Here is a 13,588-nt window from a genome sequence, read left to right as displayed (position 1 = left end):
CCGGGAAAAAAAGGAACCCAGCCAAGAGGTTTCAGCAGGTTCCTGGTGGCCCAGCAGAGCTTTGGAGGACATCTGGGTTTTCTCACCCATTATGGAAGACGATGCTGGGGAAAAGGTGTTTCACGACTGGAGAGAGATGAGCTGCAGGTGTGTCTGTGTGGAGCGTTGCAGAAATGAGATGCGATTGCTCGGCATCTTCTTGGTATTAGGCTGAGGGGTTCGCTGCATCCAAGAGTCCACGTAGCTTCCTATGGACTGGAGGAGCTCTGGGCTTCGTCTTTGATGTTACAAGAAATGCAGTTAGAAATAAACATAGCTGCTTGACAAACGCCTATTTTGTAATGACTGCTGTGATATCTCATCCTTTTAGACAAATGCATTCACTTTCGGTGTCTGTCTTTAGCTGGGGGAGGAAGCTATTAGTTTTAGAATGCAGAAATTTCATTTAGAAATGTTTAGTTTCAATTACCTATTTTAATTTAAAATGTTGATTTCGTTCTTTAGTTGATGGGTAAAATAAAATCCCCAAAGCTCTTACTTTAAAATGCAATATGACAGGGGTGTTCTCCCTGGAATGAAACGAACTCATTTTAGTCTTGTGTAAAATCATCAGTTCCTTCCTGTGTTACTTTGCTATTGTTGCTATAAAATCTGCTGTCATTTGATAAGCAGAAAACCCCAAATCCTGCTGAACCAAGACCGCTGTGGGTAAGAGCCGGGGGGGCCGTGCCGGGCTGGGAGCTGGCGTGCAGGCGCCCCAAGGGTCTCTTCCTCAGCAGAAGGCACAAAGCGCTGCAGGAGCATCCAAGGAGGGGAAATTCAGCACCTGAAGGAAATTTAACTATTTGGCGCTCTTCTCTTAGACTGAACCATCACTGGCATCTGGCTAAGCTTCCGTTTCTCACTGGGATGGTTCCGTTCGAGAAAGTGTAATACGGGAATTCTCTCCTCCTCGTTAGGAGCTGGTATCGCGTTCCCCCTCTCCACTCTAGGTACGCACAAATTCTGGATCCCAGGCCTTGGCGTTCTGGGCCGTGGGATTGTTCTGCTCAGGCGGACCCCCGAGATGCCGGTGGCGGCTGGGTGGCAGGGCTGGGTTGGGTTTTGGGGCAGGTTGATGCGGATTTGGTCCTCGTTCTGAGCAAATACATAGAAAAATCTCTGCCGGCTGACCCGGCCGCCAGGCCCCGCCCCCCGCCCTCCAGGCCCCGCCCCCCGGCCGCCCCGGCCCCGCCCCCCGTGGGCCACGTCGACGCCACGTGGCGGCGCAGGCGCGGCGGCCGGTTCCGTGTCGGGGGCGGCGGCGGCGGCTCCGGGAGCGGCGGCGGCGGCGGGGCCGGGGGGCGCGGGGCGAGCTCCGCTGGCCGCGCCGAGCCCAGCCCAGCCGCCATGAACTTCTTGCGGGGCGTCATGGGCGGCCCTAGTGCCGGGCCGCAGCCCTCCGGCGCCGAGACGGTGAGCGGGGCCTAGCCGCTGGGGCGGCGGGGGAGGCCGCGGGCGGGCCGGGAAAGGAGCGCTGTCCCCGGCCGCCGCCCCCGGCCCGGGCGGTGACAGCTCGTCCCGCGGGCAGGCCCGGTGGCTGCGCAGCGGCAGGGAACGTCTTTTCACTCCAGACCGGAGCGGGGGCAGGGCCGGTAGCCGCGATGCGGCTGTTGCGCCCTCCCCGGTGCGGCGGGGGCTGTGTCGGGCCGGGGGTTGTCCGGGTTAGTCCGGGGGCACGGCGCCTTGTTCTGCGGGGGGAAACGGGGTTTCGGCAGTTTTCCCCGCCGGTCCCGAGGCCGGGCGGCGTTCGGTGGGGCGCTGGGAGCCGGTGCCTCCCCCGGTCGGTGCTCACTCCCGCCTGGTGTGTTCCCAGATCCAGAAGCTCTGTGACCGAGTGGCTTCTTCCACTCTGTTAGATGACCGGAGGGATGCAGTACGTGCCCTTAAATCGTTATCCAAGGTAAGTACCGAACTTCCAGGAGAGCCACACGTCTTTTTAATGCTTTCCTGATGTATTTCTTAAAAAGCTTTGTTTGGACTTTGAGCTAGACCATTAACTATCTGTTTTTTCCCCCCAACAGAAGTACCGGCTGGAGGTCGGCATACAGGCTATGGAGCATCTCATCCACGTTCTGCAGACAGACCGGTAAGCAGGGTGCTGGCTTCTGGCAGCCACCTCCGGCTGAGAACCGGACCCCTCTGCCCTGCGGGAGCAGACACGTACTGAGTCCCCCGGACACGGTTCTGTGTCCCCACGAAGCTGGGAGGGGAGCTGGGTTCCTCACAAGTCTTCTGGCACGGTGGCTTCTTATGACGACAAACTTTAATCGCAGGGGTGAAAAGAACAGAATTCCAGGAACTTGGATGAGGGACAGAAAGACCGGTTCTAGAGTAAAGATGGTGCCAAAGTGCATCTTAAAGCTTCTGGTCGCTTTCCACTGCTGTGGAGAGGTAAATCTGAAGTGGCAACGTTAATTACATACAGTATTTGAAATAACCCACATCAACCTGTTACTGGCTGGACTGCACAGAATTAGGAGGGAACGAATGAAGTCAGCAAATGTGTGTTTTCTCAGATGTGTGTCATCAAGTGAATGGGTGGAATGATTCTGTCATGGGGGGTAGGGCAGGTATTTACACTGAAAGGTTCAAGTACACGGGAGAGCTGGACTCCGTGGCTGCTGTGAAGTTTAAATACTTCGTGTAGACCAGAATGTAGTATCTATGCAATCCAGCATTTAAGGTATCTTTGCTACCCATCTCTTTCTGCGAACGATGGCGTTGCTGTACCTGGCAGTACCCACGTGTTGGAAGTTGGCACCTCTTTGCAGCCCTCCGATGTAGTGCTTAGGTAGGCAAGTGTATCGTGACAGGCTTTCACTCTGGATTTGAAGGTGAAGTTGGTAAATCTATATAAAAAAAACCAGTCATGGGGGCGCATGTGGGTACATGGGAGGCAGGAGTGTGTCTTCTACATCGAGGCAAAGGAGAATGAGGAAAGCAGTGGCTCAGTCTCTAGAAGGAGGCATCTTGCTCCGCTTACCTTTATGGGACAGGAGTGACAAGAAGCTCTTCAGTGCTCAGCTGGAGGCTGCTGGTGGCCTTCCTTGCCTGGCCAGTTCTGCCAGGGGCCGGTGGCTAGATGAGCCCGTGTTATTTCTGTTCCCTTGGCTTGGGTAGTTAAAAACGAACGTCTGGCCTGTGTGTAACTTGAATGATGCAAACAGTAAGAGGAAAGGTTAGAGGAGTAGCTGTCCCTGAGATGAAGGGGAAGCCCTTCAAAAAATGAGGTCGAGGAGCCTGCTTTCATCCACTTATCTGCTCTTGAGGCCGGGTTTGAACCTTGCGAAGGGAGGCGGGGCTCTACTGATCTCCTTTCCTTTGAGGTGCCAACCCGAACCCTTCGGGGCAGGAACTTGAGAGCTTTTCTGTGCTTTTTGGGCTCCAGTTGTCCCTTTGGAATTTGTGTGTGCCGGGGCTCTGTGTAGATGTCTTGTGTGACTCAGGCTGCAGTTCAGAAAACAGTAAATACATCTTTCTGGCTTTTGGGTTTTCAGCTGAAAACACGCTGTCTTCCACAAAACGTTGGTAGGCAGATTTCCTATGGCACGTTTTATGGTGGAGCAGCAGCTCAGCTGGGCAACCTGTCATACGCTGGGGTTCACTTGAGAGCTCTGATTGTATCCCCTGTGTCTGACAGGTTCAGGTGTATGTTACAGGTGGTGTGACTGCACCGTTTGGTGTCAACGACTGTAGAGATGGACCTTTCCTATGCCCACCTCGGGCGCCCTGAAGCTTTCTGCAGAAGTAGAATATGCTCATTTTCTCCCCTTGTCCTCCTCTATTATTTTTTATTTTTTTGGCATTGCAGCTGTTTAAGATTATGTTTAAGAAGCAGCAGTGCAACTTCAGAGAAAAGGCAATGTTTGACTCAAGTTGTCTCCTCACGTGTGACCCTGTTCGTGCGAGTGACTCCCTCGCGCTGGTCCTGTGCGGTGACTGTGTTGTTGTGAAGCTGACGATTACAGGAGGTCTGATTTGTTTAGAAATATGAAAGGACCAGGAAAACAGTACGCTGAGGTCAAAGCAGGGACTTGTGTTTTCCTCTGTAGCTTAGCTTTAGATAAGTGTGCTTTTTCAGTGGTCGGCCTGAGGATGGCCAGTTTCAGGTTGGCCTGAGGATGGGTGGTGGAGCTCCTGAGGTGAAGCTTTTTGGCCGTGAAGCTGCAGATGGTTGTTACCTTACTGACGGGAGATGATGTATGCCTGTAGGTGCTGTGGTTGGTGTGCATCATGAACGTAATCCCTGAGATTCCTCTCTTGGTTCCCAACTGAGTAGAAGCAGGGCTTGGTTGGGCTGTATCAGGTGAGGCTTCATCTGCTCTCCAGCCTTTTTTGCAGGGCTGGGGTGGAAAGAATTACAGAGGAGGAGCCAGCAGCAGGCATGGGCTCTCTGAATTCGCAGCGCCCGGGTGGAATTCATAGCTGTGCACAGAGACTGTAACATGAGAACAGTGACAAAAGCAACGCTTTCCTGCTATGCATTTACCAAAAATTAATGGAATAGCTCAAGATGCACAAGTGTTTGATCTGCAGCAGCATCTGTCTCGCTGGAATATGTGATAGCAATATGAAAAAGTGCAGCAACTTTGCTGGTAAGAGATGATTATTTCCTAATGCAAACAAGCTCATTGTGAAATCAGTATCTAATGGAAAAGTCATTTGGTTTTAAGACCTTCTCAGCCAAGTACAATAGTACGGCTCTTATCTTTTCTGAGAATTACATTAACTATTATTCATGTAGCCCTGGAGTAATAAAGTAGCTGTCTCTCATTTCCGGAGCATCTTCTGATTTTGGTGAATCAGCTGTTCCTTCCCTTGGAATCTGGAGTGAAGCACAAGCGAGGGGATCAGCTCTGTAGTAGCAGTTCTCTCCTTCCTTCCACTTGCAGCCTCGTTGCTCTGCTAATCATTTACTTCCCTTGTAGGGAATCACACTTTTCTTCAGCTTTTGGTGTTATAAGGCATGCTGATATTTTCTTAATTCTGAATTTGTTAGTGCGAGGTGAGAGACATTTATAGCTTCATCCATTACTTCAGCAGGGAGAAGGCCAGGTCTGCACGGCCGCGCTGAAACGGTGAGTGCCTCTTGTGTCCTGTTCTCCTCTCTGTCCTCAGCTCTTACGCTGCTGCTGTGGACTGCGTGCAGCCTTCATCCCGGAACAGGAACGCACCGCTTCTGGCTGGGAGATGAACACACTCGTTGTGTGGTTTACTTGTAGATTGCCTTAAGCTCTGTCTCCTGCCTGAGGACTTAAAACTCCTTCTCTAGAAAACTGACTTCTTTCACTAGTTTTTCAGCGAAGGGCATCAGCTGTCCTGGGCCTGATAACGCTCCTGAGCCTTTAAATGTCCCAGACTCTTACACACACCAGTGTTCTTATGCCGTATGTTTAGTTTGTAATGTGAAGTAGGAACTGTGATCTCCTAGAGGACTTTCCCTGACCTGCTGTCTAGATGTTGCCACATCCCACCAGGGATTATTTTGAAAAATGATTGTGCATTGAGCGTAGCACAGGCCAGCACTGCTTAACTGTTGGTGTGGGAGAAGGCACCAGAGCAAGGAGTCAGCTTCATCTTTACCTGCTTTGGTTCGATTTCTATAACAAGGTTCTTAAACTTCAGCGTGACAATTCTCATAGTTTGAAACATGAAGTGAAAGACGGAGAATTATTTTTTTTCTCTTAAGGCACAGACCTCATTTATGTGCTGTTAGTTCCAAATTTTTGAATTGTAATATGCTTCTCATTAAAATTTCTGTAAGAGGTAATATAAATGTCGTTACCCCTTTGATAGCCTTTCCATGGCTTGAGTTATCAGGGGTAACAAAATGCCCTCCTTTCCAGGCAGTCTGTGATTGATGACACGACAGAAATGCTTTTCCTGACAGCATGGATGGTGCTTGTCTCTATTCTGACAGCAAAATGCCGTAGTTTTAGAAGAATAGGTAAAAGCATTTTCGGGGCACCCTACCTGGGCAGGACAGTACACGGGTGCCTTCGTGCCCATCAGAGTATTTTCTGCTCTTTTTTGTGCACTGACGTCTTAGTGGAGCGCTGCATAAAAGCACAAGGCAGAGGGAAGATGCCCGAGGGGGCTTACGCTGGGTTGTTGCATTGGGTAAAGGCCGCGTCTTCTATGGATGTCTGAGAGACTGGAAGGCTCTTTCTTGACTGGTTTTTCACTACAGAGCAAAAGCTGCACAGGTTCAGTCCGAGCAGAATAATCAATAAAATGGGGTGTGTGGTGAAGAGCAGATGGGAGCAAGGCAGCGAGCAGCAAAGATGGGACGCTGCTGTCCTCCTTCTGGAACGTGTTCCTCCCTCCGCAGGAGAAACAAGGCCTGCCTTTGCCCCAGCTACATAAAATCTGATTACTTTTTTGTAGCTGCCGTGATTTCCCAAGTGAGGGAAAGCAAAAGCAAGGCTGCAGCTTGGGTTTTTTTTTTTTTTTTTTTACGTCTCCAGGAAATAATTTCTATGTGTTTTTCAGATGTGGAATTGTTTCAGTTCCATCAAAAGGGAAACCATAGGCTCTGTAGTGTTGTGTTGGAGAACTAAAATTACAATAAAGGGAAGACATAAGCAGGCTTGAAATCTCAGCATACCTGCTGGATGAGACCCTCGACACGGACTAAAGGCTTCCTTTACTCGCGTTGACTAACAGTTTGGCGGGGGAGGAGATAATTTTTATTTTTTTCCCTTTTGTTTCTGTTACAGCCCAGCTTAAAAGCAGGTGCTATGAGTTGAGTGACATGCTGAGGAAAGGGAGGACATCAGCAGGGCCAGGATTCAATTCAAAACCTGACGTGAAAGAACAAACTACACTGACACCTGATTACTTCTACCTTCAGATGTAGTGTGTGAGCCGAGGGAAGGGAGGTGCCGCTGTGACAGCTCGCTAAAGCCCTTGCTGTGGTGATACAGGAAATGTAGGGACCGATTGCTCCATTCTGTCCTCTTCAAGGGGGTGGCTCACCTCAAGGCACCTCTAGTTTTCTTGGTTGCTTCTGTAGGTCTGTCATCTTTAATTAGTGGTGTAGCAGAGATAGTTGCCCTCGATTAAGGCTTGGCTTTTAAGTTTGCTGGTTAGACAGGTTGTTTTTTGGGCCTCTGCTCTGAACTGGCCTAGTAGCTTCTTAAAATGCAAATTTATCCTTGGTGTGGAGGCCTTACTTTGCATGCTTTGGGGATCAGTGAAAGCAGATACTGAGGAGTTTGAACGAGGGGTCCCGTTTCGGCAGGGTGATCTTCGGATGCTGGGCAAGCCGTGAAAATAGCCACGGTGTGTCCTTTGCAGCCTGAGGTGCCTGCCTTTGGGACGTTAGGTTTTCTGATCCTTTGTTTTTCAACCAGCCGTGCTTTCACATTTTTCTGCATTATGGGCAACAAAGCAAGCAGCAAAAACGGTTACATACCCCCCCAAAACTCTTGTGTTGGGTCTTTGTTTTAGCGTAGGGTTTATGGATTGTTTAGGCTTTGTAATGCAGAAGAAACAGGTTTCTCTTAAAGCAGAGTTCGTTAAGGGCAGAGTCTTGGTGTAGGCAGGTGACCTAATGCTTTGGGGTTGGGTTGGCCGCCCAGCAGCTTCCTGGGGATGCTTGGAGTTCAGAAACCCTTAATAACTGGGTGTAGTCCCAGTTGGCGACAGGGGGGCTGGCCCCTTTGGGACAATCCATAGTTGTCCTCATTGGGTTCACATGGAGCACAAGGCCTGGCCCCTGGTTCTTGCTGTCGGGGCAGCGGGGAGGGTCTTCCCTGGGACGGGGCTGGAGCTCCTCTGCAGCTTCCTTGGGTGACCAACTCCCTCCCAGAGATTGCTCCCGGTTTGCTCAAGGAGCAGGTTGGAAAGAGTGACTTGGGAAATGGAAGGCACACTTACAGTGAAGTTTCCTGCGGTCATCTTGTGTCACCAGATGTTCTGGATGTGGCCACCTGAGGGAATGGAACTGGGAAAAGGAGTTTGGCTCCACTTAGGGTCAGGACAGCTCGTGGTTACGTGGTATCACAAAACGTCTGTCAGCATCAGCCCCTCTCACTCACTCTAATGCTGCAAAGGGAGCTGCCTCTGCAGAAAAACGATGTTGTAAGAGTAGTTGGAAATAAGTTATTAAAGAAAAGTGGTTCTTTCATTTGCAGTTCAGATTCTGAAATAATTGGCTATGCCTTGGACACTCTCTACAATGTAATATCGAATGACCTAGAAGAGGAGGAGCAAGGTAAGCCCTTGGTAGTAATAGTTGTTCTAACTGTGGGGTGCTTTCCTCGGTGGTTTTGTTCACATTGTAAGTTGTAATACTCTGATGTAATAATGCTTTGTGATTGTGTAGCTGTTACAACAATGCTAAAAATCTTGTTGTATGCAACTTGCGTTAAACTAATAATGAATGACTTGTGTATTAATTAAAAAAACTACATTCTGTGAACAGCAGCCAGGCTGGAATGGGATAATTAATTGTTTTTTCTAGTTTGTAAATGGGAATGGACAGTGCTGGCTGTGGCTGCCAAATGGGACACTGCTATCTGATGATTTAACAAGGATATTGAGAGAGAGAGGGTGGCTACACCTAAGTGTGAAAACCACCTTTTCCAGCCCTGCTGTGGCACTTCAGAAAGAGACTCTGCCTGTGCCTCCCGGGGTCGTTGGGTGTAGAAGCAGACACTGCACAGCTGGGCTCTGAAACTCCCTCACCCTCCTGCCTTTATTGTATTTTTTGAAGGCCGTTCTTGATAGGCCATAAAAACCGGTCTGAAAGGCTGGTAAAATGGTTGGAGCCGTTAAAAATAACCCCGTATTTCACAGAGACATGAGTGTGCTGAAGACAAGGACAGCAGTGACCCAAACTAGGCTGGGGCAAGAGGAACGTTCTTAAAACTAAATCCGTGAATTGGAGCCGTGAGTGCCCAGGCTGAAGAAGAGCCAGATGTTTCTGACAACCCAGTTGCGGGTTATAACCATTCCGGGCAGGACAGTCCGAGTGTCCCTGGCTTCAGAATCAAGGACAGGCCTAGGGAAAGGGGATGGGGTCTGGCTGAGGGCCGTGCCAGCGTAGTTTGGGAAGAGCCATTTGTCAGACACAGGCAGGGTGGCCTTGCCTCCATCACCATCACTGGGTGGAGTGGAGACCAGGTACCAGTTACACTCACACAGCCAACTGCCAGGTAGGTGATGCTCTTGTAGGGTATCCATTCTGCTTTGGGGTGAATGAATGTGAAAATCCATCATACTGCTTGTCCAAAAAAAATCAGAGGTTTTGGGCAAACACCAATACTGTGTGAGCAGAAGGATAAATTTAAGATGAGTGAATATCTGTGGGTCCATAACATCCTGCATTTGCCATGGACCTCAAGAGTCTCTCTACTTCCTGACAGCGCTCGTACCTCGCTTTTCAGTTTCCATTACGTGTAGTGGGGTGCCAATGCTCCTGTGAATGGGCAAAATACGAGGTGATACTGCTGTTTGAGCTAAAGTCTCTTGTCCGCAGTATTTACCCCAAGATAATTCTTCAAAGGCTCCTTAAGTGAAAAATAGCCTAATGGAGAGTAGGTGAGGGCTCTCCAGAATGAATAAATTTCTGCCAGTATGTTGGCATTCAGGTTGTGTCCCCTTTCACGGTGCCTTCTACAATGAACTGTCTCATCTCAGGTAGCTGCCAGAGACTTGCAAGCTGAAAGCCACCTGTGATGTTATTCTTAACCACCTCTCAAATTGTCACTTCCCTTACTTGCCCTTCTCTCCCTTGGCCATCCAGTTGCCTGATCTTGATGAAGGAGGTTTTAAACAAGATCAGAGTTTTACAGCACTGGTGAATCCCTGTAGTGCCCTTGACAGGAATGTTATTAGCAGTCTCTTATGAAGAGCAAGGAATTGACAAACTTGAGTTACCTGTGTGTGATCACCAGTGTTTTAAGAGTTCTGGGGTTGTTCGGTTTGGCCACTTCCACAAGGAGTGATCGCTGCCGTAGAAAGCCAGGGTGGCTGCTTTGAAAACCTGAGCTTGTGCTGTTTGGAAAGCTGTTCAACTTGTAAACCTTTCTCTTGTTTCTTTTTCTTTTATCTGCACTGACAGATGATTCTGAAGGTAAAAGAACCTTTACTTATACAAATACAGCACTTTGTTTTAGGCCTAGTTGCTCCTCACACCCGTAACTCTTGCTGCTGTTTAAAAGGGACACTGTAAAGACTTGCTCTGGGGCCCCGTGAAAGCTCTTTGCATTCTGCTCTACACGTTTGCTTTGGAGCTGGAGTGTCTTCCCAATTTTATTTCTCGTGTGATTTGGGCACGTCGAATGCCAGCAGATCTCCAGAGATGGTTCTGGTTTAGGATGTCATCAAAGCGTGCAGCTTCAGCAGCGGTAGGATTTTAACGGGCAAAGGTTTGTGAATGAGTTTCGGTGGTCAATGCTGCACGTGAGCACCCTTCACAGTGTCTCTTTTAAGCAATGCATGTTGAAATACAGTGTGCGCTGCTACCCTGAGCTACCACTAACGCTTTGTATGTTCTCCTCCTTTAAACTGGTTTTATAAAAGTGCGCTTCATCTGTTTATTTTAAGATTAAATTCTAGCTTGCACTGCTGCTTGTTAGTAGATCACTCGGAGCTAATCTTAACAGATGGAAGTCATTCTCTTTGAGCCCTGTGAATGTGTGGATTTAAAGAGCGGTTACTGGCAGGAGTCTGGTTCCAAGATCCCTGGTGTATCCACATTAGGAGAAGATGCAGTTTCACTTTGTCTGTTTCTTTCTTTATTTCTTCAAATTTAGTAGAAGAAATGCTGATAGGAAAAAGGAAGAGTTGAGAGAAGGAAAAAAAGACGACTTTAATTTGGCCTTTTTATAGAAGAATCTTAAACATCCTGAACTAGATCCAAGCTTCTGGAATCAGTTGTGTGTCCTGCTGTATAAGTGGTGTGCACCGCTCAGGTTCTGCCTCCGCACCTGGGACTTGTGCAAGGACCGAGTTGGATTGGGAGGAATCCATAGTTCAGACACTTCCCATTTGTAGCTGAGTTTGGGCAAAGGACAAGATGTTCAGTGGCAGCTCAGGGAAAATTCAAAAGTGAAATATTTTGACCTAAGCGCCCATTTAAAAGGAAAAAAACGTTTAGGTCTGTGGCTTTCCGTGGTCTGCAGGGAGCTCTAGCGTGTGCGATCCCTGTATGGTTCTCAGCGAAGCTGCCTCTTACTCTGCAGCAGGGAGTGAGCAACTGGGCTCCTGTGGAGTTGCCATACCCGGGCTTTTCGTTTCTTTCTGTGAACCAGGAGTGCCCCAGAGTTGGTAAGCCCCTCGCTTCAGAGAGCTCGCTGTGGGACTTGTATGCTGCAAACGCCACGTGCCTGGGCTAGAGTTATTTTTGCACACACTCTGCCCTCCCTTTTGTCATCTTTTGTTAGTATTTCATAACCTCTGCAGCTAAAAATGTAGAGCAGGCTGGTGCTGCTTCTCTCTCCCTCTTGTAAGCGACCTACGGATAAGCCGGCTTCAAGGGGGAGATACAGCTACATGAGAGACGTGGGCAGCTGCTCTGATGTCTGAAAGGCCAAACAAACGCCTCCTTCCTGGATTGGAAATCCTTAAAAATAAGGTGTTATGAACTGACACCTTGAAGTGAATCACCACTGCCAATGGTTTGAATTGGGCTGCTTGAATTAAAATTGTTTTCTTGGCACCAGATTTTTATGGTAGAGTCCTTTGCATTCTCCGTTCTGCCGTAGCCCTGACAAGGTGCAGAGATTGAAGATTACGTGTGGTCTTTGACCCTGTTTATAGCTGCTCGGTTGTTAATGGTTTGTTAGTGACTCCTTGATAAGGCTGTGGATCCCGCACTTTAAGCAGGAGGAAAAATCCTTGTTTTGTCTTCGCTTAAGCAAATCAGACCTTTGGATGAATTCAGTGGCTTTACCCCCCATTTTCTGTCCCTGAGCTGTGGTTTCCTCAGCTGGCGTGGGACGGTGTCGCGGCGCTGGATGTCCCTCTGTGTGATTTGTAGAGCAGCCCCATTTCCAAGAGGAGCAGCGGTGCCTTTCCTGCGGCTCCTCAGCGAAGCCTCGGGCTCCGAGCTGCCCGAGACGGGAGGTTTTGGGGAGAAAGCAGGAAAGCAGAAGGCTGTTTGGGGCGGTGTGGGGAGAAGGGTGCTTGGCTGGAGCTGGGTGTGAGTGGTTAGCCTGCGCTCGCTGGCTTTCTGTGCTCTCCTGAGAATCCTCATGTAAACACAACCAGGCAAAGCACCAACCCATTTTTTAAATTCGAAGAGAGACTTGTTTCATAGCGGGTGGCCACTGGGGTCCTGGACACCCCAGGATTTGTACCACTGCTGAGGTCTCGGGGACTGTACTGGACTTGAATGAAACGTCTTCTCTTCCTGGCCAAAATGAAAGTATAATAAAAGCAACTCCCTTTGAATTAGAATCACTCTTCCTCAATTTTTCAGCTGAAATTCCTTAGCTATGCCAAGCAGTAGTCCCTACGCAGGACTGTTTTGTGAAATAGCTTTGTAAGTTGTTGCTCAGCCGAGAAAAACAGCAGTGGGGCAGAGATGCTTTTTGCACATTTTCTGCTGGTTTTTGTTTGTGCAACAACGATGCAGAAATAAGTGTAAGATGAAATTCATGTGCTACCCCAGTTCTACACAACTGAAGAGTAAATAACAGTGGCATTTCATTTCCCTCGTGAAATTAATTCACATTCCAAGGCTGAGAGGTTTTGCTGCTCATCTGCTTCGCGCTTACTCTCCTTTCCTGATGTTTAGGTCTCTTCTGTTGCTAAACCGAAAGAAATGAGGTGTTTGAGCCATTTAGCTTGAGATGGTTTATATTCCATCCACCTCTCTCTTCGAGCCTCTTGCTCTGAAACGTGCTTTGCACGTTCCTTATGGGGAACTTCTCGACTGGCCCAGTTCAGCTGCAGGTGAACGCAGCTGCTTTGGGGCTTCTGCTCCTCCTCTGCTGGGAGGGTTCTCTTCTCCTCTCGGAATTCTCTGCTCACTCGAGTGTGCTCAGTTATATCCGTAACGGGCAACGGTGGGAGTGAGAGCTCAGTCTGGTTAGATATGATCAATGAAAATAGGATTTTTTTTCTTGTAATGAGTTTGTTTAGTAGATTCTTGGTTCCCTCACGTTTTTACAACAAAATACCTCCCAATAAAATTTATGTTTAGAGCAACGTACGTTTTCTCTTTTGTGCAAAGCTGGTGTCAGTGTTTGTTTTGAAAATAATTCGATTAACAGTATAGCAGTGACTCTAAGCCTTAGTGTCACCCATGGCCCTATTTCAGTAAGAACAAAAATCACAACTACTGCAAGTTCTTCCAATCATGTGTTGTAATACATTGTTTTTTTTACTATTACAGAAGAAAACTTACCAAAACAAGTTGATGATTTGGGAAGTCAGTTCACAGAGATTTTCATTAAGCAGCAAGAAAATGTCACGCTCTTGTTGACTCTTGTGGAGGTGAGTAACAGAGTCTTTTCTCGGAATACTGAGACAGATGTGGTGCTGTACGGGGAGGTTCTCTTCATGGATAAAGCCGGTTTTGTCCTTCTAGTGA

At 48.6% G+C, this 13,588-nt stretch overlaps 1 protein-coding gene across 3 annotated transcripts in view; it reads left to right on the top strand.

The window, feature by feature from the left end:
• The first annotated feature begins 1,314 nt into the window (after window positions 1-1,314).
• Window positions 1,315-13,588, top strand: part of USO1 (USO1 vesicle transport factor) — a 33,316-nt gene continuing 21,042 nt past the window's right edge. The window contains exons 1-6 of one of the 3 annotated variants that reach the window (XM_074148335.1): window positions 1,390-1,455; window positions 1,856-1,942; window positions 2,064-2,128; window positions 8,181-8,260; window positions 10,112-10,123; window positions 13,391-13,491. In XM_074148335.1, the coding sequence (XP_074004436.1) occupies window positions 1,390-1,455; window positions 1,856-1,942; window positions 2,064-2,128; window positions 8,181-8,260; window positions 10,112-10,123; window positions 13,391-13,491 (411 nt within the window). Of the gene's footprint in view, window positions 1,456-1,855; window positions 1,943-2,063; window positions 2,129-8,180; window positions 8,272-10,111; window positions 10,124-13,390; window positions 13,492-13,588 lie in introns of all 3 variants that reach the window. The other 2 variants (XM_074148337.1, XM_074148336.1) reach the window with 2 other exon arrangements.

The sequence above is a fragment of the Numenius arquata genome, chromosome 5 (assembly GCF_964106895.1).
Source record: "Numenius arquata chromosome 5, bNumArq3.hap1.1, whole genome shotgun sequence".
In the NCBI taxonomy this organism is placed as follows: Eukaryota; Metazoa; Chordata; class Aves; order Charadriiformes; family Scolopacidae; genus Numenius; species Numenius arquata.
This window is presented reverse-complemented; position numbering and strand designations above follow the sequence as displayed.